Raw genomic sequence first — 23,797 nt, forward strand, 5'->3', positions numbered from 1 at the left:
CATTAAGGAACATTGTCGTGAGTATAGCTTGTGAAGGCCAGCCAAGGACTTCCACGTAAGTTACAGGCATGTCCGGGTGTCTCACAACAGTGAAGAGGTAAAATACAAGACTCTATGCTAACTTTAAAAAACAATTGTATGTAGAGAAAATACATGCCAAATCTTACAAAACTGGGGAGGAAGATTAACACTGGACCCAAGATATGTTCCGCAGAAATCAGAGCTCGAAGGAACTGTGGTTTTCAAACTTTGAAAGCAGAGAAGTTTTTTTCAGAAATGAAATACTAATTAGAACTCTAGTTCATAAAACCAGTAAAAGTGCAGGTGTGGCCCCCACCCTGGACTTGCCTTCCCTTTTGAGGGGCTGCAGGAGCACTAGGACCTGTGGCCTCATTCAGCTCCACAGTGCAGAACTTTCCGGACTGGGTCTGAGAGACTTGTCTGAGGTGCACAGGAGGGGAGTGCCCCATGTGGGGCCGGAGCCACATGCCCTTGTCACAGCCCCTTCCTCAGACCGTGCTGCTTTCTTTGCCCCTGTTAACACTCAGCGTGCCTTAGCCAGGTGTTCCATCTGAAGTCCCACAGACCCTACCCTGGTGGCTAGCGCTTTGCCTTGGACAAATTACTTAACCTCCTCAATGCCCAACTTCCTCATCTGGAAAAAGCAGACCTACCACATAGGTCTGATGTAAGGATTACTCAACCTTAGGACACTTTTAAGACTTAATTATTATTATTATTATTACTACACCAAGGCCAAATTTTATGGAGCTTTAAAGACTCGAACTAAAAGTGTTTCATGTTAAATTACCTGTCTTAGTAGTAGGAGTAGTGTACAGATACACCAGTGTGGGTTAACTCTGCCTTTCATCTGCTGATGCTTCTGTTGGTTTGCTTTCTTAGAATTTAGAAGGATTTCTGGGCTATCTGAGTGCTCCAAATACTTTAAAGTTGTGTCTGCTTTCCAGGGAATGTGCATGGTACCTATGCTTTCTTTCAGTCCAGGTCCCGCTAGAAATAATGGCATCCGAGCATCTGTGACCATGAAGGGGAAGACCCAGTGGGGAGGGCTTCTCTCAGGCCAGGGAGCCTCCTTGGCATTTTGGTATGGTCTTTCAGAGTTGCTCTTAGCAGTACTGGAGTCGGTTTTTATCTAAGGTTTGCTGCTCATGGTGGAAACTGTATTTCTCTGAAAAGCAGTCCTTCAAAAGCAGGAACGATACAGCATTTCTTTCCTTCTTATCTGTCCTTGAATTACTTAGTGCTGAGTTCTACAGGTCCCTGTGTGATCACTTACTGGCTCAACAGATCTGTTGAGTGTCTACCGGGCACCATCCTGATGGGACACAGCAGAGGACAAAACTGATGAGACTCCTGCCCACATTGAGCCTTTGGGTTCAAAGGCTGCCAAGGGGATTCTCTGGGCTCCGAAGTCAGTCATTCTGAGGTTTCTGTGCCACGGATTTACTTGATACCTTCAGGCAGCTGTATTTAGATCACTTACATACCACATTGAAAAGTCATGAAAAATTGGGGCACCTGGGTGGCTTAGTCGGTTAGGTATCTGCCTTTGGCTCAGGTCCTGATCTCAGGGTCCTGGGATTGAGCCCCACATTGGGCTCCCTGCTCAGCGGGGAGCCTGTTTCTCCCTCTGCCTGCTGCTCCCCCTGCTTGTGCACTCTCTCTCTGGCAAATAAGTAAATAAAATCTTAAAAAAATTAGTTAATTTTTAAAAAAGGCATGAAAAGAATTAGTACTCAGTATTATTGTGAAGAACTTCAGAAGTGCAAAGACAATTAATGACAGTATCCTTATTTCCCATGTGCTACTAGAGATCAATGAAAATTGATGAATTAATAAAGGTATTAAAAATGAAGGTCTTGGTTTTCATGAAACTGGATGCAGTTGGCAGAGTAGCTATAAGTAAGCAAAAAGAAGAAAAAATAAAGTAAAAAAAGATGGGGCTGAACTGTAGATAATTTTTTATTTCCACCACTGGCTTAGAACTTTTAACCTGTTTACAAACAAATGTATATCCAAATCAAGCTGTTTCTCATTGTTCAGGAGCAGAGTTGGACGAGAAAGTTAAAGATGCCTTGGGTAAGAAATGGGCTCATTCTAGGTTTTGTTCAGGGTCTAGGATCCGGACACACACTCGCGGCCACCTCTCAGTGGCTTTTCTCAGGGTCATTCACACTTTCTAAAGTATATTAGAAATGTGTTTTTATTATTCTGTTTCGGTATAGAAAAGTATTAACTTATTTTTACTTTCATGATATAGTGAAAAATTGTGTGCACTTTGGGCTTGAAAGTCTTTGTGCCAGTCTCAAACTCAAGAAAACTTTTCTCCCTAAGCAATTAATAAACGGCACGAAATTGATGGAGAGATTCCCACAGAAATATATTGCAGTAACGAGATCACAGACATCCTGAGTACAATTAGAAGTTCAAAAATAACACAATCACATTCATTGCAGTTTTAGTACTTTTTTTTTTAAGATTGCCCTAAAAGGTAGGTTAAGCCTCGTCTGTCAACTTTGACCTCATTATTATTTCTCATGTAATTTGAAGAATAAGTTACATATTTAACTAGGTTTACAATAGCTTTCTTTTGTGTTTCTAGTATCTTAGACTAAGCTGGCATTTCATAGGACTCCTTTTTGATATTTTTTTCAAGGCTTCACAAATACAGAGATACGTGGTAACTTTCTGCAAATCCTATTTATGAGGTAAATTAGAAAGCAAGGTTTCCATTAGGTACAGCAGATACTGAGTAGGTCACAAGGAGAACATCTGACATTAGGTTAGCAAACAGCAAAGCCCTGTCCTTTACTGAAACTGACTCATGGAACACTGCATCAAAAACTGATGTACTGTATGGTGACTCACATAACAATAAGAAAATAAAATAAAAATAGTCATACTGATTTAAAAAACCCAATATTGGAAACTAATTTTGAATCAACATTGTCAGTCCTCTGTAGATTAGTTTAACTATTGAACAGTTTTTGCCACCAGCCTAGTGGGTACCTAATTCCGTGCCTAATGGGTACAGAAAAATGGCATCTGCTTTGAATTGGAGCTTTTAAAAAATCTCCATCACTAAAATTAGTTATGTTAATCATGGTATGCAGATATTTTTCGCCAATATAGCATAAAGCCATAAGGCTGTTAAGGCCTTTCTTTTCAGATGGTGTTTTAATGCATCTCTCATGTGCCAAATGCCCAATGAAACAAAACCCAAGTATGAAAAGTATGTTTCTGAGCATTAAGTGTAGGGTGGCTAGATAACAGCTCATTTTATGAAGTGATCATGTGAATTCCAAGTGCTTGTATTCTTATTAAATTGGTTAACTTTAGCTGTAGTGTTTTAATCAGAATATTTAAATGTTAATTTTATGTTGGTATGTGGTAGAAAAACTGACTTTTAGAGCAAGTTTTATTTACTCAGTTTTATTGTTGAATGTATGGCCCATGCGTCATTCGTTTAATGGGAAGACTATGAATTTTGGGAGTACAATGATCAAGTTACCAAGCACGTGTTAATGACATTAAACTACTATATGTGTGTGTGTGTGTGTGTGCGCACGTGCACGCCTGCGTGTGTTCCTTGCCCTGTGTTGCTGCAGAAGTGGTGTGTTCAAAGCCATGATGAAAGTCTGAGGAATGACAAGCGTGCTGCCTGTGTTTATTATATGTGCCTGTTTGATGTTTTACTTAAGCTCGTTTCCTTCATTCTGTTTTATTCCTTCCTTAAAGCCGTGTGACTCTGGGTTTAACAAACAAAGACAGGTACAGAAATTTTCAGTGAAATCTTACTCACGTTTCTTATTAGACTATTAGAAGCAATCATTGGCACTTTCATGCTGGGCTGTTGATAAATCTGTGCTTATTTCAGTGCCTTGGGTTTATTTTAATAGCTGCTTTCAGCCTTTGCATGGCACTCATTCTGGCTAACCAGTTCTAAGCTTATTTCATAAATTTACCAAAATGGGAATGTTTCCGAGTGTAGTTATAATCTACTTACAATATAAAACAATACACTTATATCAAGGTAATTCTAGTCTGTTTTGTTATCTTTGCTTTTTCCTGAAGAAATTCTGATTTGTATGCATTTTGAAGTTTATATTTAACAGTTTAAACAAACTAACATCTTCTGTATTCAAATATCTGCATTAGAAATTTTTAAAAAATAAATTGTTATTTGCTGAAATGATCTGTTCTAGACTTAGAGCAGTATATTTCAAGTAAGAATGCATGATAAACTTGAATGTATTACCAGTCTTTGTATTGTCAGAGTAATATAATTAGTAATTTACCTGTTGAATTATTAAGTATGCTTTTTTTCTTATCACTTTTTTACTCTTTCACCTTCCTTTGATGAGATTTCCACCCAAAAATCATTATTTTGGTTACTGAGATTGATTTGGTTTCAGAATAGTTGTATTATATGTGATTACTTGAGGAAAGACCTGGCAGATAATTACCAGTTCTCCTACTCAAAGAAGCATATTATAACATATTTTAATTTATTGATAATTTACTCTTTATCTTGATATAGCCCTACTTAAATCTAATCAAGAGTCAGACGATAGTTTTGATGGAATTACAGGGATCTTAGATATGTTCCTGTTTGTCTGTCTTATAAAACTTTAAGTCATTCAGGGAATATATATTTTCTACATAATCCCCAACGATAAATTGTGGTTTTTTTTCTTTTTTGAGAAGTTATGTTTTCAAATAATTGATAAAGTACAAGTCTTTTAAAGTTATATGGAGCTTTCTCTTTCAAAGGACGAGAGTAGTATCAGTCAGCAGGTCTCTCTTGCGGAGTTCCCAGATTCCCTGTGGAAATAAGATACTCTAAAAGTTTACATTTCTCTTAAGCTGGCAGAGTTAATTTATTCTACGCCTATTATACTTTTCCTTTTCAGCGCTGTCAGAAATAGAGTTTTTTGGGGATTAAAAAAAAAACTTTACTTTAAAATAATTTTAAACTTAGAAAAGGTACAAAAATAGTACTCTCGATGTTAACATCTTTCATACTGTTCAAGAGCAGAAATTAAAGTGGCACGATTATGTTGACTAACTATAGATTTTACTTGAATTTCACCCATTTTTTCCACTAATGTCATTTTTCGGATCCAAGATCCAATCCAGGTGTGTTTGGTGCTAATTACTTCTTAGAGTTCTCTGGTCTGTGACAATCCCTTGGTCCTTCCTTGTCTTTCGTGACCTTAATTACCACCGTTGAAGCATACTAGTCAGGTGTTCTGCAGACTCTTCCTCTACTTGGGTTTGTCTTCTGGAGGTTTTATTACCTCTCATAAGAGTCCCACAGGAATGATGTGATGCCCTTCTCTGCACGTCCTTACTAGTGCTGGGCCGCGTCTTACCACTGGTAATGCTGACCTTAATCACTTGGCTAAGGTGGCGTCTGCCAGATTTCAACACTGTGAAGTTTTACTTTCTCCTTTGTAATGAATAAATATCTTGAGAGCGATACTTTGACACTCTGCAAATAACCTGTTTCTGCTTATACTTTTACGCAATAATTTTAGTACACGTTGAGGTATCTTATGTACAACCGCTATGAGTGTGGTGGTTTCTTCATGGTAACTTTCTGTTTCCTTCCACGTTTATTAATCCAACTCCATAAGGAAAAGCTGTCTTTCCTTCTTCATTTATTCAATTATCTGTTTCCACTTATTCAGTTATTTCTTTACATCATTATGGACTCATTCTATTTAGGATAAGTTATAATCCAGTATGATAATTATTTTGGTGATCAAACTGTTCATTTGTTGTTTTTGAATGAAGAATATCTAAAGTAGAAATGTATCCAGAGAGAAGAGACAGGTTGAGGAATGAGAATATTTGGAGGGTATTAAAGATCATTAAAGATCATTTAAAGGATAAATATTATTCAGCAATACAAAGAATGATGTGCTAGTACATGCTATCACATGGCTGAACCTTGACATTATCCTACATGAAGGAAGCCAGACATAAAATGCCACATGTTGTATGGCTCCATTTATAGAAAATGTCCAGAACAGGCAAGTCTGGAGACAGAAAGATTCCCTGGTTGACAGAGGCTGGGAGTGTATATTGGAGGGATGGAGAATGACTGCTACTGGAGACAGGCATTTCGTTTTAGGGACGTGAAAATGTCATAAAATGAATTGTGGTGATGGTTTTATAACTATGCAAATATACTAAAAACTATTGAAAAAGAGTTTAAAAGAGAGAATTGTAGGGTATGTGAATTATAACTCAATAAAGCTGTTTAAAGGAAAGGAAGATAAAACAAGTTTGGTTATTAAAAATTCTTACAAAGGATTTTAAATTTCCATTGTAGATACTGAGGAATTATACCTTGAATATTGGCTATATCATTCAGGCAGAAAATCGAACTATGATTAGGGATATGAAAACTGAATTATGGAAATACTAATGTTTTGCTATTAGTATTTTTGAAGCAGCGTAGCTTGGACCATATAATACATGGCATATTTAAAATTTATATTTCATTAAAAACAAACTATGACTGAAGGTGTTTGGTACAGGATATTCCAAGTCATTAATTTCTGTACTTTTCTGGGTCCGTCTCATACTTGTAAACTTGCTGAGACTCCCTGTCATAAAATTGATACTACAATTCCCTGTTTAATATGGTCTCATTCCCTAGCTGTATTTATATGTAATACAGATATACATTCTGTATGTACTATTTGTGTATATATTTATTTATCAGTTCTTAAGACAGTATCATTTATGCTTTCACATTACAAATAAAGTTTAACAACTGGCTCCTAGGCCATTTTGGGTGTGTTATGGTGTACCTTTGTCCTGTTAATGGTAAAAGATAGAAAATATAAATTTACACATCCTTGAGGATAGGATAAGTTTTACTTATTTTAAGATCAGATTGAACGGTAAACAGGGCAGATCATTTGGAACGTTGTCGTTACCTGCTATGCTCGTTGGCTTGTCTTCTGTCCATTGTGGTTCTAGTTTCTTTAAACTTTTCAAGAATAGACGTTAGAACAAGGAAAGTAGGAAGTTGTTAAGAACTGGTAAGTTAGGCTTCTGGCCCAAATCTTCTACTAACCAGCTATTTGTTCTGTGACTTTGAACCCAAAATTTAACCTCATTAGACCTCAGTGTCCATATCCGTGAATGTCCATATGTAATGGACCACGGGGCAAATACTTCTGTAGTATGTCACCACATTCAGAAAACAGTTTTCTTCTAAATAAATACTAGATTATTTATTGTTGTGATTTTTCTTTTAAATGAGACCAAATTTTGGTAAATACAGTAGATTGTATTTACTTTTACATGTGTTAAGAAGTAATTTGTTTTATGTTTATATGCTTATTGTATAGATTCTTTTTTTTTTTTTTAAGATTTTATTTATTTATTTGACAGAGATCATAAGTAGGCAGAGAGAGGAGAGGAAGCAGGCTCCCTGCTGAGCAGAGAGCCCGATTGTATAGATTCTTAAAGGGAAGTTTTAAATTCCTTGGATATAAAATATGATCAGGATCTGAAAACTTTAGCTGTACGTAGAGACATTTAAAGCTGTTTACTATAGGGGCGCCTGGGTGGCTCAGTGGGTTAAAGCCTCTGCCTTCGGCTCAGGTCATGATCCCAGGGTCCTGGGATCAGGCCCCACCTCGGGCTCTCTGCTCAGCAGGGAGCCTGCTTCCTCCTCTCTCTGACTGCCTCTCTGCTTACTTGTAATCTCTGTCTGTCAAATAAATAAATAAAATCTTTAAAAAAAGCTGTTTACTATAGGCACTTAAAAATTATTTCATAGATTTTATTTTTGCATTTTGTATTTTTATAATCTAGGCATCAGTAATTTTCCCTCTTTGTTCCTTTTTTTTTAACCCCCTCCTTAAGGGCTGTACCCTATTCTTCTGTAGTCAGGCTGTAAACATTTGATAAGTTAGCCTGTGCTTGATTCATGGAATGTTTTGTCTTCTTAGAAAAGTGGTTGTGATCAGGCTATATTTGCTATAATACAAGCTACTCCTTAAAGTAAAACAGTAGCTAAATCTATCCCTTAATGGCATTTCCCATACTGCACACATTTGCTGTTTTTAGCTTTAGTCTGAAAATGTGTTATTAATCAGAGTACTTCACTGTGCAACTCCACGAGTGTTTCTCTCTCATGTGCGTCGTGCATCCGGCACTAAATGCTGTTCACATGTACTCTTCCATGGCTCATCTAGGGGTCAGGCCCAGCCTCAGGAGCAGTGGTATCACTGAATTCAATGAATGTGGATGCAGTATGCGAGAAACTGAAACAAATAGAAGGGCTGGACCAGAGTATGCTGCCTCAGTATTGTGCAACCATCAAAAAGGTGATGTACACATTTACCTGCCCACTCAAAGCGGGCCTGAGCGCATGTGGGGTGGGCTCCGTGGAACGTGAACGCTGCAGTTTTAGCTTCTGAAAGTTGGATTCTCTGTTGGAATAGGAACGCTCCAAATGGAAACATGATTCTTACTATTTTGTACCCTAAAATTGCCCTATTATTCCTCAGTTTATAAATGGATAAAAGAAAATAAAGTAGCCGTATCACAATGCTATTTTTTAAATGACCTAATGTAAGTCAAAATGCCGTGGTGGGAAGAACAGAGCTTTGCGGAGCTTCACAGTTAGAGACACGGCAGCTCATGTCTCCGGAGCGCAGCACAGAACCCTTCAAGGCTTTTTTGGGGTATTTGTTTATGCATTATTTATTTGTGACTTAATAATTATCAGAATAAGCCACACTTGCTTCATTTTCCCCAAACTGTTATTTTCATGTCTTAATAGGACTGATGAATATGTTCCATCTGATGAACATCAGATTTGGTCTGGTTTGTAAGACTAACACATTGGAGGAAGTTTCTTTCTTCCTAGGTCCTGTTCTTGCCCGTCTCGTAGCTACTGCAAAGTTGGACAGTGTTGCCCGGGGTTCAGGAAGGCTTCCCATTTTGTACAAGGCTGTGTCCCTGTTATAGTAGATACTAATACTATGTATGCTTTTTATGCTTTTCCTAGCAGAGAACTACAGTGAACATTAAGAATAAGCCTCTCATGTTTGCATACTTTAAAGAATGGCATCTGAAAAGTTTTGTAAAGAATTATGAGCATGTATAGATACCATTTTACTAATCTCAACCTACGTTTAGGAAACAAAAGTACGTTTATGTCGGTTTCCTTGCAGATGTGGTTAGTGCTTATCCTTGTTTGAGAAAGCATCAAGCACCGCCTTTCCAAGGTGCAAACCTGACTCCTTCAGGCAGTTGGGGTAGTGTCAGGAAAGGGTGAGGCCTCCAGTTTGAATCCTGGGCAATTTTGTTTCCATTATGACAGCATCTTCTTCCCACTCAGTTCTGCCTGAGGCCCTGGCTTTGGAGGCCCATCTTAGCACCTGGTTTCTTAAATGCGGCGAACTGCCTTGTGTTTCTGCAGCAGGACCTCTGTCACAGGCCTGCTGTGTACACTCATGTCTTCAGAATTATCCCAGAGACTGAATATTGCATCAGTTTTAAGCACAAGTATTCTATCATTTTACCACAGTTAACAAAGCCAGGTTTTGTATTTTGTAAAATCAGCAAGTCACCTATTATTATTAAATTCCATCTCTTCTCCTTTGGCAGAAATTAGAGTTAGACCCAATAGTAACACAGTAATTTTTGGTGAATTTAATAAATTGGGGACTTAGTGGGTGGACATTCTTTATGGCCGAAGTTATCTAATGGAACTGATAAAGAGGCTTGTCGGAGCTTACTTCATTTAGAACTTTGTCTGTGACTGACATACTTGTAAGGACAGATGTCTTTGTCCCTCCCAGGAGCTTCGTTCCTGCTCATATTTTACGAGACTAGAGGAGAAAAACTAATGGTTTTGTTTATTGCCCATGACAGAGTATAGGTAGTTTGGGAAATCGCTGGGAGGGCTGGCTCTGGGCTTGTCCCTGAAGAGTGACTTGCTTTACTTGTGTGACTAAGACACTTGGAAAAATACAGAGTAGCTGATGTTCAAAGGAAGTTGGCTTATTATTTTAATACACATGATAGTAACCTTGTTTGGGTCGGTATTTTCTAGTCTGTAATGATTTTCTTAGTACTAAATGTAAATGTACTTTTTAATCACTAATAATTGAGATATCTCCTGTTTTGTTTGTCTTTATACTTGCCTTTATTTTTATTCAGGCAAACATAAATGGCCGTGTGTTAGCTCAGTGTAACATTGATGAACTGAAGAAAGAGATGAGTATGAACTTTGGGGACTGGCACCTTTTTAGAAGCACAGTAAGATATTTTATGTTTATAGAATTATTTATAATATCGTATGAGGCAAATGCTATCATTACTGGTCCAAACTGCTATGTTTATGTATTTTTAAAAAACCTGTAACAAGTGCACTTTACACTTAAGTACAACCCTTGTTTTTTATGTTATGCACAATGTATGCAGCAGCACATGGCAACCTTTTCTTTGGGTATTTCACCTGGAACCTTGGTAAAGAGGTGACCTGCCAATTCTCCATGCTTTCATTGATGAAGGCTTTCTCTTTGAACTGCCTCTAGTCAGCCTCCCCAGGGCTCTAGGCCTCGACTTTGGTGTCTGTCCTTGTTAGGCCTGCATCGCCCAGTTTTAACAAAGATCATGTTAAGTCAGTTTAGAAACAACCCCCCCGCGCTCACTGTCTGATCATCCTTGGTCCCTGATGAAACTCCTCATTCCCCACCACCCCGGAGTTGATGTCTGATCACCCTGGCCTGCCTTCAGCAAGAGTCCTGTCAAGTTGGTTCAGCCAGAATTCCCCCTTAACCTTGATGTTTCCTCCTAGCAATTTTCCACCCAGAGACCCCCACCCCAAAGCTTGCTATAAATGCCCTCTCGTCCATGCTGCTTTCTGGATTGAGGCCCCCCACTGTGGTAGTTTCTGATCAGAATATGCTTTTACCACATTAGCTACTCTCCAGCTTTGGTTCTCTTTGACACACTACAGTTGCATCCTGTTTCGTTCTCCAATTAAATTTTAAACTAAAGTAATAACGTAATGGTCAAATTAGAGTGTGCTATGTGTATGATGGTTTTACCATTACTTCTTTTAGTATAATTGAAATGAAAGATAAGCAGATACATTTCAGATTCATTAGAAACTCAGAAGTCTGCTTTCTCATTTTCATTATAATAACTTTATAATGTTTTATTTTAAAAAATGATTTCTAAAGCTTCTAAAATGTGATTTGTCAGTGTGGATATTAACGTTATTTTTTTTCTTCCGTTAAAGGTACTAGAAATGAGAAATGCGGAAAACCAAGTGGTCCCTGAAGACCCACGTTTACTTAGTGAAAACAACAGTGGCCCAGTTCCTCACGGTGAATCTGCTCGTCGCTCTTCACACAACGAATTGCCACATACCGAGCTTTCCAGTCAAACTCCCTACACACTGAATTTCAGCTTCGAAGAACTGAATACACTTGGCCTAGATGAAGGTGCCCCACGTCACAGTAATCTAAGTTGGCAGGTATTTATTAAATGTCGTTTTTCATATTCCCGAAGAGAAGTAGGGCGATTTTAATTCACTGAGAATATGTTGGTGCATTTATGTAGTCATTCGGAAAGTACTTAATGAGTACTTCAGGAACAAGACAGAGGGTTCCAAACCTATTCTTAAGGAACTGTATTTTTCTGAAGAGGACAGTGAATAAAACAAAACAAAACAAAAGATACGTTTGGAAATTGGCAAGAACTGTCAAAGCAGTAAACTAGGGTAATGGCACGGAGAGGAAGTGGGAACTGGACTGGTTTGCTTAGGCTGGTGAGAGTTCAGGCTTCACTTGCTGTTTTCTTGTTAAATTCATTCATCAGTGGCTAAGATACATCTGTATTGGAAAATTGCCACATACATTATCCCTTTGAGCAGCGTCATCTGGTTTTCAGTACCAATACCCAGCGTTCATGGATATTCATTTTCTTTCTGTTGACTGATACCAGGTATGGGTGAGTTTCTTCTTTGGATGTTCTTAGCAGACAAGAGCCAGAGGAGGATCAGAAATAAAGAGGAAAGTGAGAGACACGTGAGAAAGAGTAAGGAGGAAATAAGAAAAATAAACTAGGGAAAATGGAGTAGGATGCAGGAAAGAGAGGAGATAAGGCAGGGAGGAAACTCAGTTAGTAGCTCCAGAGAAGCGGTGCTGACGGGAGCTGTGTTTAGGGAAAGCAGCCCCTGGTAGGTCTACCGGTTTTAAGGCAGTTGGGCTAGGTTTGGTACTAAAAACATTTTTTGTCATTGTCATTATGTTTGTATGTTACTAGGTGCCTTTTTCTTTATGTTGGGAAACTATTTTATAATTGGGTACTGACTGAGAAAAAAATTCCCTTCTTTTATAAGAAGATAAGTTCACACTTGACCCTTTTGTCCTTGTGTTTCTGCAGTAGTGCTTCCTTTCTTTTCCCTGGGATTCCTTTTAGCATTCCATAAGAAATCTCTCCTCTGCTTTTCCACACTTTTATCTCCTCCCGTGACCTGAGAACTCCTAGCCTTCCCGTTCATGCCGCAGCTCTGCAATGGTCTTGTAATCGCAGTCCCCTTGTACTTGTGAAAGTGACTGAAGACCCCAGAGGGCTTTTGTTTACGTAAATTTTATTCTGTATATTACGTTAGAAATAAAAACTGAGAAACTTTAAAAATACTTACTAGTTTATTTAAAAATAAACCACTTACGTGTTAAGATAAATAGCATTTTTATGAGAAATGGGAATATCTTCCAAAACAAGACAAACTTTAGTGAAAATGGGATTGCATTGCAAATCTCTTTGATGCCTGGCTTAATAGAAAGCAATCAGACTCCCCCTTCCCCCCTTATCTGCTTCTGCATTAAATCTCTTGTGACCTCACACATCATGGAGCCTCTGGAAGCCCCGCTGGACACACTGGTGGGAACGAGAGTGAGAGGCACTGGCATCATCCTGTGATGCTCTGATGAGAATTGTTGAGACCTCTGGGGTCCCCGAAGTGGTGTGTACACACTGCATTTGAGAGTGGAGAGGTCGCTCTCTGAACAATCCGAAACCACTCGCGGGAGATCTTCTCAAGGAGACGGGCCATTTTCTCCCCTTGGGAGGAAGACTCTGGGCCTTATTTCTGCTTCTTTGCTTCAGCCTTCACTATTATCCTTTTGTAGAATTTTTTTGGTCTTTTTCTTCCATTTCCCTTCTCTTTTTCCTAATCTGTATTCTTTACTCCTCCCTTATCAGCTTTTCTGAGATCTAAAGCAATTCAAATCCTGAAACTTCACATTGGAAATCAAACTTTTAAGAATACTTCATTTCTCTGTTTACTGGGACCTAACTGCTGGCCTCATGGCTTCCATTTCTGTTCATTTGGATCCTGTATTTGTCTTTTCTGTTGCTCCCTATACTTTATTCCTTTTAAATTATTATTTTTGGCATTTAGAATACATTTTCATACTCAGTTAAAATTTGACAGAAACATGTCATACAAGTTGAGAAAGGTTCCTTTTTTTTAATTTCAAGAATATTTAGTGAATAATTCTTTTTTTTTTATTTAAATTTTTTTAAAATTCCAGTTAGTTAACATACAATGTAATTTAGTTTCAGGTGCACAATATAGTGATTCAGCACATCCATCCAATAACCAGTGCTCATCAGAGAAAGGTTCTTTTTACATACATTGAAGACTTGAGTATTTTGTTTTTGAAATATACCTTTAGTTTTCTTGTCTTTTCTAAGAGGAGTTTTTGTATTTTATCAATGAAGGTGACTTTTGCCTTAATAAAAGCTAAAAGTTTAAAATTATAAAAATAGGTGCTAAGATTATTTGTTAATACAACCTTTAATTATACCTTTAAATATTAATAATAAACTAACATTATTAAAATTTATATAAAGCTATTTAATAACAGTAAAATTATCCATAAGATCACAGCTTTTATTAAACTGTGTTATGTAGAATTCTTTTAAAAGAATTTGGTATTTTGAGGACTTTAAAAATTCCGAGTGTATATATATATTTCCTAAGTTGATATTTATTATGCCTTTTTTTTTTTTTTTGCTTATTTGAAATCTTAAATTTATTTTTTTCTGTCTTCACAGTCACAAACTCGCAGAACCCCAAGTCTTTCGAGTCTCAATTCCCAGGATTCCAGTATTGAAATTTCAAAGCTTACTGATAAGGTGCAGGCCGAGTATAGAGATGCCTATAGAGAATATATTGCTCAGATGTCTCAGTTAGAAGGGGGTGCAGGTTCCACAACAATTAGCGGCAGATCTTCTCCACATAGCACGTACTATATGGGTCAGAGTTCATCAGGGGGCTCCATTCACTCTAATCTAGAACCAGAGAAAGGGAAGGATAGTGAACCAAAGCAAGATGATGGAAGGAAGTCGTTCTTAATGAAGAGGGGAGATGTTATAGATTATTCGTCATCAGGAGTTTCCACTAATGATGCCTCACCCCTGGATCCCATCACGGAAGAAGATGAGAAGTCTGACCAGTCAGGCAGTAAGCTGCTCCCTGGCAAGAAGTCCTCAGAAAGGTCCAGCCTCTTCCAGACAGAGTTGAAGCTTAAGGGAGGTGGGCTGCGCTATCAAAAACTTCCAAGTGATGAGGATGAATCTGGGACGGAAGAGTCAGATAATACTCCACTGCTCAAAGATGATAAAGATAAAAAAGTGGAAGGGAAAGTAGAGAGAGTATCAAAGTCTCCAGAACACAGTGCTGAGCCGATCAGAACCTTCATTAAAGCCAAAGAGTATTTGTCAGATGCCCTCCTTGACAAAAAAGACTCATCTGATTCAGGAGTGAGATCCAGTGAAAGTTCTCCCAATCATTCTCTTCACAATGAAGGGGCTGATGATTCCCAGCTTGAAAAGGCAAATCTCATTGAGCTCGAAGATGATAGCCACAGTGGAAAACGGGGGATACCACATAGCCTGAGCGGCCTGCAAGATCCAATTATAGCTCGGATGTCCATTTGTTCTGAAGACAAGAAAAGCCCTTCCGAGTGTAGCTTGATAGCCAGCAGTCCTGAAGAAAACTGGCCAGCGTGTCAGAAAGCCTACAACCTGAACCGAACACCCAGTACCATGACTCTGAACAACAACAGTGCGCCGGCCAACAGATCCAATCAGAATTTTGATGAAATGGAAGGAACGAGGGAGACTTCCCAGGTCCTTCTGAGGCCTGGTTCCAGTTCCAACCCAGCTGCAATTCAGAATGAAAACCTCAAAAGCATGACGCATAAGCGAAGCCAGCGTTCAAGTTACACGAGGCTCTCCAAGGATTCTTCAGAGCTCCATGCAGTGGCCTCTTCTGATAGTACAGGCTTTGGAGAGGAAAGAGAAAGCATTCTTTAAGAGAAATGAGCAAAAGCAGAATAGTATTACTCTACCCCTGGGACAAAATTGACCCACATTTATAGTGAAGCCATCCGTGCATGCCATCTTTGTACGCTTCATTCACAAATAATGAACGGGAAGGTCTTTGGTAAAAGAAGCATACACTATACACAGAGGAAAGTGTAAGAAGGGGCGATGGATCAGTCAGCCTCCACTGTCTTTGTAATTAGAAGCTTAAAAACTCACTATTGTTATTGGAACTTGCATTGGCATACAACCTCATAAAAATTTTTAAGACAAGATCTAAGTATAAAAATAGGTTAGAAATATCTTATTAGATAGAAAGGGCATGATTTGCCAAAGAAAATGGAAAGCTAGAGACCCCTTTTGGATAACATTCACTCATCAAATATTCAAAGGAAGACATGGTATTAGATGAACCAGAAGCAAATTTTGCTCTTCGAGGGTAAAAGATAAGAATTTATAGGTTATAGAGTAGCCCAGAGACTACTGCATAAATAGAGAACCATTGTTGTATATAATAGACACATTGTTTAACAAGGGCTTTAAAAACTGATAAGAAGGTGAATGAATAGTGTTCAAAATAGAGACCCAGTGATGAGACCTTTCCGAGCTGCTAGGAGAGTGGCCCGTGGGGAGGGGCTGAGAACCTGCCTGGGACCTGGATGCTGGCTTCCACATCCCAGACGTGGCTCTCACCCCATCCACCAGCTTGAGAACCCATGCTGGTCTCTTCTGTGACTCTTAAATCATGTACCCAACTTTTCTTAGCCTAGCAGTGAGAGGGAAAAACATGAATTCTTTCTCTGGAGAATCAGGAAGACACGGGTAATAATAGGCTCTGATACTCATGGGTCAAGAGAATGAGGAGATAATTACATCAGAAAGGTCAGTGTCACTTGACAAAGACAAGGAAATATTTAATCAAGTGAAATTAAATTATGCCTTCTATACCAGGGTAGAGTATATCATCTACTTCATCTATTCCAAAACTAGCATGCTAACCCCAGAGGAGGACCGTAAAAAAGGATATACTTTAAGAAGTTTTAAGATGTAACAAAGCAAGGGTAAAAAGCAGATAAAACTGGTGAGACTTTGCATTTATTGTTAGCAGGGTTAAGAGAATGACCACATTTAAGTATCATATGGACTAGAAGTGGACCCTGTCATCATGCATTGAATTTTTTTGTTGTTGTTTTAACATAGCCTATTTATATAGAATTAATTTTGGCAGTATATCTTCAGTCACAGATAAGATCGTAGATGGTGAGATCGTAGAATGTGCAATTACCCAAAGTTTTCACTTAATAGATTTTTATTAATACACTGAATAAATTATTTAGTTGACCAGTCATTGTGCTGAATAGTTGCTGTTTGGGGTTTCATTGTCTTGATGTTTGAGTATAATCTAACATTTCCTTAAAGTGTTTATTTTGCATGACTTTAACAAATGTTTTTAACCATAACCAATTTAATGCAGGATGTTATTGACATTATATATTGAAATGTTAACATTTTAGTATTTATAGTGGTTTAGTTCACAATATTGTATAATTAGTAATTATTTCAGAGGCAATATTTTGTTCTTTTTCCGGTGAGTAGATGCAGCTTAATATCATTGTCGTACATTCTTTACGCTGTTTGTGAAGTTAATACTAGAGTATTAAGTGTACAAATAGATTTAGAGAACAATAAAAAAATTGCATGTTATTCTGACTCATGAATTTTTATTCACTACAGTGATGATTCACATTTGATTACAAATAAAAGAGTAATTTGTGTGTTTGTTTTGTCGTATGTGTGTACAGTTTGTGAAAGATGTTCAGGTTCGTGGAGCAGTCGCACAACTGGCAGACGTGTGCTGAGCTGCCCCGCTAGTCCTTTGGAGGGAACTTGGCTCCTCGGTCCCCGAGCCTGAACGGTGCTGTGCTGGGGCGTTAGTGCCCCACAGCACTACACTCCACCAGGCATTTCTGTAGCTGCAGGAAGCAGCTCGTCCAGATCCTGGGAGGATGTCAACTTAATTATTATATGAGCAGTATGGAAAAGTTTTCCTTCTCATACTGTTACAGAAGTCGACAAGCCAGATGGCGTATTGAGTCATACCGTCATCCCTTTGAATCTGTATGTCTATGTGTGTGTGTGTGTGTGTGTGTGTGTGTGTGTGTATCTATTTATACTGTATAGCTCAGTCTGGTCCTCACATATACGAAACTCTGCTTTAAGCTGGGTGGAACATGATAGAAAAGAAAATCGGTGCTTTAATCTTGCCAGTCCCTTCGCTTCTGTGTCATTTAGAGTTTTACCATATTTTATAAACCATTCTGCCTTCACCGAAAGCCGTGGGTAGTTCTGTTCACTTAGCAGAACAGTAAGCCCAGTCATTCACCTTGGACATGTGGAATGGTGGGTAGGAGTACAGCCCTCCTGCAGGGGAGACTGGAAATGGAAGGAAGCTATTGCATCTCTCAATTGATAGAATTTTCACAGCGCTGAGGGTGTAAGGTCAGCGCCCAAATTCTGGGAAATTTAACCATTTGTAACTGAATCAACATTTCCAAAATTGATGGGAAAATCTGTTTTTGTGTTATATTTTATTATGTAAGTTTTAGCAGTCAATAATTTTAATTGCCTAACCAAGTAATTTTAGAAATTTGCTGAAATTCTCAACTTGAGAACTCCTTAGATCATTTGCATGCTGTAGTGCTGCAGTAACATACATTTTAATCATGTTTTTTTTTCTTACAAATACTAACCATTAGAAAATACTGTTTGAATGAAATTAAATTCTTTATTCTTCTGGCTAAAATACTAAACTTAAAAGGTTTTAAGACTACTTAATTTTTGGTTGCACCAGGAATTCTCAGCCTATTTAGAAGTATCCCCGAGTTCAAAAATCTCTGAATTCCTGGCTCACTCTTGAGTAAATCAACACAACTGCCCAGAAAAGAGGTCACTGTCCCCTTCACTTTGCGGATGAGTGACATTGAGGGAAAAGCAGGTAAAAGGGAAGGTACGATAAAATTAACTTTGGCCAACACTTGAGACTGAACATCTTGGTTCCCTTATTCCCTACCTGCTCTTCTAGACTTACGCTGACACTTGGCAGAAGGGAAGAAGCAGGTGGGGAAACTTCTTGCTTGGGGTTACTGGTGAGGGCTATCTAGCCTGGGGCGGGCTATTTGAAATGATGGTATTTTTAATTTCCAGGTGGTGGTGCGCCTACCCTTCTCTACCCCATAATTTCAAGCATAGGCCATAATTATGAAAATTAATTGAAAAATAGAAATTTATATATAACAGTGAGCCCACACTGGATGGTCTTTTAATGGTTCAGCACTTCAGAAAGGTTGAGAATCCTTGGTTGAGACTGATTAACTAGAAAGAGAAGTTAAAATCTTACGTAATTTTAAACCCTTTCATGTCTAGGAAGAAAATGCGGCCTTTGAAATAGATACATCTTCAGAGGATCCAATTTAAACTAAGGTATGTAAAAAAATTAGTTTTCAAAGTCAACTAGTTTTAAGCCAGTTGTTGGACACAATTTTCACCAATTAGAGAATTTGTATTCTTACCGCTTTAAGAAACAGAGTTAAGTAAGAACATCTAAAATCATCGCTGGAAATGAACCACTTCACAAACAAAGCTTTGCAAGTAAAATTACTAGTAAAGCACAGTCTTGGTTTACACCGTCCTGAGTCTGCTGTGCCCTGGTCCCTGCGGTGGCCGAAAGGTTTCACTGACTTGGCTTTACTCGAACTGAGAGCAGAGTACTTCCTAAATGGGACGTGGGTCGTTTGTATGATTAGTTCCACCCTGAATTTCCCATTACAGTGAGGCATTAAGAAAATAAAGAATTTTTAAGAATATAAAAGGGTCCTGGAGAAGAAAGAACAATTATTTCTAGACTTTTAGTAGTACAACTCTTTAAAAAGCCCATGAAAATGTCGATGATTTGATCTCACTGGAGTGAGGACCAAAGTTGGCAGAAACGTTAATTACACCATACTGTGGGGTAAAGGCGGTGTGATTGTCCCCCAGCACATGGTATTCTGAATGTGCCCAGGGAGTGTCGTCAGCACTCCTCTGTTTACAGAGAACATGCTTAAGTCCCGAACTTTCTGAGGCTGAATATGGTTTTTGTAGTGCTATTTACACCAGTGATAGACATCAGGAGCCCTTGCTTAGTTTTGCCAGGAGTTAACAAAATGTGAAATAATATATCAAATCGAATTATTAAAATTTGAATAAATGACACTCTACTCTTAAATCTAGAGTTACATGCTCCATATTTTTCAAATTAAGAAGCTGTTTGAAATAACTAAGATGGTCTTGATTACCCACTATCATTTTCTAATTTTAACATATATTTTATACTTATTTACCTTGTTTTCTTTCAAGGCAACAAGGGCTCTAGGTCTTAGTACCCTGCCCATTAGACCATTTCTCGTGACAATTCGGTTAGCTTCTCACGCTCGGCTTCCTCAGCAAACCTAAGGGGGTCAAGAAGATACTACCTACCACTCAGTAACCTGCTACCAGTTGCTGGAGAAGAGAAATGTTCACCTCTGCCAGTTTTCTTTCCTAGTAGTTGTAAAGTTTGAATTGGTTTTAATGAAGTTTTATGTTTATGAAATTCTAGATGAAAGCCCAAATGTATAGCAAAAAGCATGTCAATGAACTCCACATAACCCGGCATTTGTATCTTCTAGCATCATCTTGGTCAAATACCTAATAAAAAGTTAGATTGCTATTTTTAAAATTCCAGCTCCCGCTGTTAGCATGTGTTTCGGCCAGCATGTCTCTGAGACCGCACGCGCTGTGTATTGTTCTCGTTAATGCACATTAAACTCTCTGTGTTCCTAAAACAGTTACTTTCTTTCTGAGTTCTTTGTGTTTTTCTTCCTCTACCTTTAACCTGACTTCTTTGGCTCCTTTCCACCTTAAGTTTTTTTCTGTTGTCATGTATTTCTCCGCTTTTGCCGCGAAGCCTTCTTCAGACGACACAACGGGACGGAACCTCCAGCAGCTTTTACAGCGAACCTCGGACTCGGTTAGCGCGGGGACCTCGGGGCCGCGGCGGCCGGGCAGCGCCTGCGCACGGGCCTGGGCAGCCTGGACGCCGGGGCTCTGCGCGGCGGGTCGGGCCGGCGCCCAGCCTGTCGCGCCACGGGCGCCCCCTCCCTGTCTGGCCCCCGGAAGCCTGTCCCGACGCTTACAATGACCCCCCGGGGCAGGGTCTCCCCAGCCCGGCCCGAGACGCGCCAGACGCGCCGTCGCTTCCAGGTGCCAGGCCCTGTGTCGCTCGGGGGCGTCTGTCACCCCCTCCTGCGCTCGAATCCCGTCGGAACCTTGTGGGGACGCCCGTCGTCCAAGGTAGCGCCGCTGCGGCGTCAAAGCAGGTGCTTCGTCTGTGTTCACTTCAGGGCGCTGAGTGTCTGCGGGCCGGACGCCGCGCGAGCGCGTCTCCTCGGCGCCCGGGCTGCGGCGTGGCCGGGGGACGCCCGCTGCGGGCCGCGCGACAGGCCGGTGCGCAGGCTCCGCCGGTCGGGCTCCGTCTCCAGCGTCCTCCGTCCGGGAGCCGCGCTCGCTCTGCCCGCCGACCGCCTCACGGCTCTGTCGCTTCCGTCGCAGCGCGTCCCGTGAGTCCGCGGGGAGCGAGCGTGTGGCTCCGCGCTCGGCCGCGAGGGTCTGCGGTGCGGCTGGGCCGCCGCGGGCTGCTCCGCAGTGTCGTTCGTGAGGCGGCCCGAGCTCGCCGACCGGCCCGTCTCGCCGCTCAGCGCGGGGCGAGTTCGCTCCCGGCTCCCGGCCGGGTCGCCGCCGTCCGAGCCGACGTGAGGACTCGGGCCCGCGCGCCTTCCTCCGCCGCCTCAGCAGGCGCCGCCGCGCGCGTTCCGGGCGGGCGGGAGCGGCCGGGCCGGGGGAGCGCGCCAGGGGGTGGCCCACGCCCCTCGCCCCGGCCCTCTGGGCCCCGCGGCGGCGCCGAGCGGCGGGGACGGCTGCGGCGCGGGGACCCGGCCGCCCGGCGGGAAGAGCGAGCGTTCCGGGGCGCGCGGGGGCCCTCGCGGCGGGGACACCTGCGGGGCTTCCCTGCGGCGGACTCCGCGCCGCCACCGTCTGTTTTCCAGCACAGCGGCCCCTGCTCCGGCCGGCGTCGGGCGCACATTCTATCCCGTGCGGGTGTCTGCGGGGCGCCCGTCACGGCCGGCCGGACGCCAGCGACAGGAGCGCTTCCCGCGCAGGCGGCTTCCGGCGAGCCCGCGCTTTCCCGCGCCGCCCAAACGGGCCTCGGGCGCGGCGCGGGCCGCGGGAGGGAGCCGCCAGGCAAGCTCGGGGGCCGCGGCGCGCTCCTCGGCCCGTCCGGAGCCCGCCCGCCGCGCGGCCGCCCCCGGGCTCGGCGAGCGCTCTTCCTCCCGGAGCAGGAACGGCGGCTCTCGGTCGCTTCTCCTCGCGGTGAGACGGGGCGGCGCGGGGTCCCGGGGGGCGCCTGGCCCCAGGCCGGGGGCTGCTGGTTCGGAGACCCCAGGCGGCGGGAGGTCAGACCCCAGGCCGCGGCTTTGTCTGGAAACGGCCGGGCGGTGGTCGAGCTCTGTGGACCACTTCCCGGGGTTTCCTGCCCGCACCTCCTCACTTCCAAGACGCGTGTTTTCTTATCACGTTTGACTTTTCTGAAGTGTTTTGACAACCGGCAGCGTTTTCCTTTAACGTTTCCTAAAGTAAGGAAGTAAGGCCCCGCACAGTCGATGGCGTCGTGCGGACGGATAAGGCGCGGTGCTGCTGCGGGCTGTGGCGCCGCCGGGCCGGACCGCGGCGTCCGCGGCGGCCGCGAGCTGGCGGTGATGGACGTTCCACCGACCTCCCAAAGTCAGTTGGTGCTGACTCTGCGTTCTCGGGGACTACGCCTCTGCGTGCATTTTGGATATTTAACATATTGTCATGCATTTATTATAATAAAAATAGCTTAGATTTATTGAGCGTACATGCACCTGACGATGTTCTAAGACCTCTACATGTATTAACTAATTTAATCTTCACAATAACTTCATGAAGTAATTACTATTACTCTCAATTTGCAAATGAGAAACTGAGTTTCAGAGAGTCCCAAGGTCACATGACTACTGAGCGGTGAAGCCATGATTCAGGCCCAGGCCGTGCGGCTCCAGAATGTCCACTCTTCGTGCTACGTTTATCACTATTGTTCTGCAGCTAATTAGAGAGGAATGCATTCTTACAGTTTCCAAGATAGATTTTAGTTTTAGCTTTCTTTGCTATATCATCATCGTTGTCTATTCGTTTTCAGATAGGATTTGGGGCCTCTCAAGTAGCTTCCTGTCTGTTTTAGAAAGATAAAGATCTTAAAAATAATCTATAACCGTGTTTACATTTATAGAGAAAAAATTATCATCCAACATCTTTGTTCCTACTAATTATTTTGGAACAATGTTGGATTTTTGGTTAAAAATTTATTGACTTTTAAAAAAATGTCTTATTATTATTATTCATGAATTAGACCACTCATTAAAGCTTGCACATTATGTTGAAAATCTTCATTTTATTTGCAGTGTTGCTGTCACATGGCTGTCAGACACTTGCTCTTCTGTGTGTCTATTACCAATGTGCTGTGTTGAATTATAATCCTAAACACCACTCTGTGCATTTTTCTTCATATCCTATTGTTAATCAGAATTATGGTTTAATATTGTTCACAGAGAAGTCATATGTATCTATTTAAAAATCACTACTGCAGTAGAGTTGGTTTTTTGTGTGTTTTTTTGTTTGTTTGTTTGTTTGTTTGTTTTGAATGATTCTGGTCACTGCCTCCTCAGAAAGGAAGGGAAAATGGGCAAAATTGGACTCTGTATCTCATGATGACAACTGGTCACTAATGGTGAGAAGCCAAGAAACGCTTCGATTATAGTGGATACACAGTGCATTGAGATGGTGGTTGGGTGACCATCTAGTTTTGTATGATCATCTGCCCAATAATGTGCTGCTCACTGGAGCCAGACACTGTTGCAAGTGCTCACTTGGGCCAAGGAAGTAGATCCTGTTAGCAGTCCTACTTTACAGATGCGGAAACTGCAATGCAGGAAGTTATAACTTTTACATAATTTTACATGCATTATATTTTTATAACTGTTTCCTAAAACATTGGCATCATTAGTGTTCTTTGTTTCTGAGAAAACTGAAGATTTGGGGGTTTGAGGCCCATGCCACCCTCGACCCTACCCCCAGGGTCACCCAGCAAATAAACAGAACAAAGAACACCAACCCTGGTTTTCTGTCTCCAAATTTTGTAATTTCCCTGTCAGTCACCACACTGCCTGCCTCTCTTCCCCCAGCACCCCTCACTGGGCGCTGCATGGATCTGTGATGCTTCTGCTCTCCGTTCCCTCGT

The 23,797-nt window shown here is 41.3% G+C and overlaps 1 protein-coding gene across 10 annotated transcripts in view; it reads left to right on the forward strand.

Moving 5' to 3' along the window:
• The window catches only part of KIDINS220 (kinase D interacting substrate 220), a 92,631-nt gene extending 75,522 nt beyond the window's left edge, over positions 1-17,109 (forward strand). For 4 of the 10 annotated variants that reach the window (XM_059132710.1, XM_059132714.1, XM_059132711.1 and 1 more), the window contains 4 exons: positions 8,244-8,375; positions 10,219-10,317; positions 11,306-11,542; positions 14,134-17,109. In XM_059132710.1, the coding sequence (XP_058988693.1) occupies positions 8,244-8,375; positions 10,219-10,317; positions 11,306-11,542; positions 14,134-15,396 (1,731 nt within the window). In that variant the 3' untranslated portion in view covers positions 15,397-17,109. Of the gene's footprint in view, positions 1-2,064; positions 2,101-3,759; positions 3,793-8,243; positions 8,376-10,218; positions 10,318-11,305; positions 11,543-14,133 lie in introns of all 10 variants that reach the window. The other 6 variants (XM_059132705.1, XM_059132707.1, XM_059132706.1 and 3 more) reach the window with 2 other exon arrangements.
• Positions 17,110-23,797: the final 6,688 nt, after the last annotated feature.

Source organism: Mustela lutreola, chromosome 9 (assembly GCF_030435805.1).
Source record: "Mustela lutreola isolate mMusLut2 chromosome 9, mMusLut2.pri, whole genome shotgun sequence".
NCBI lineage: Eukaryota > Metazoa > Chordata > Mammalia > Carnivora > Mustelidae > Mustela > Mustela lutreola.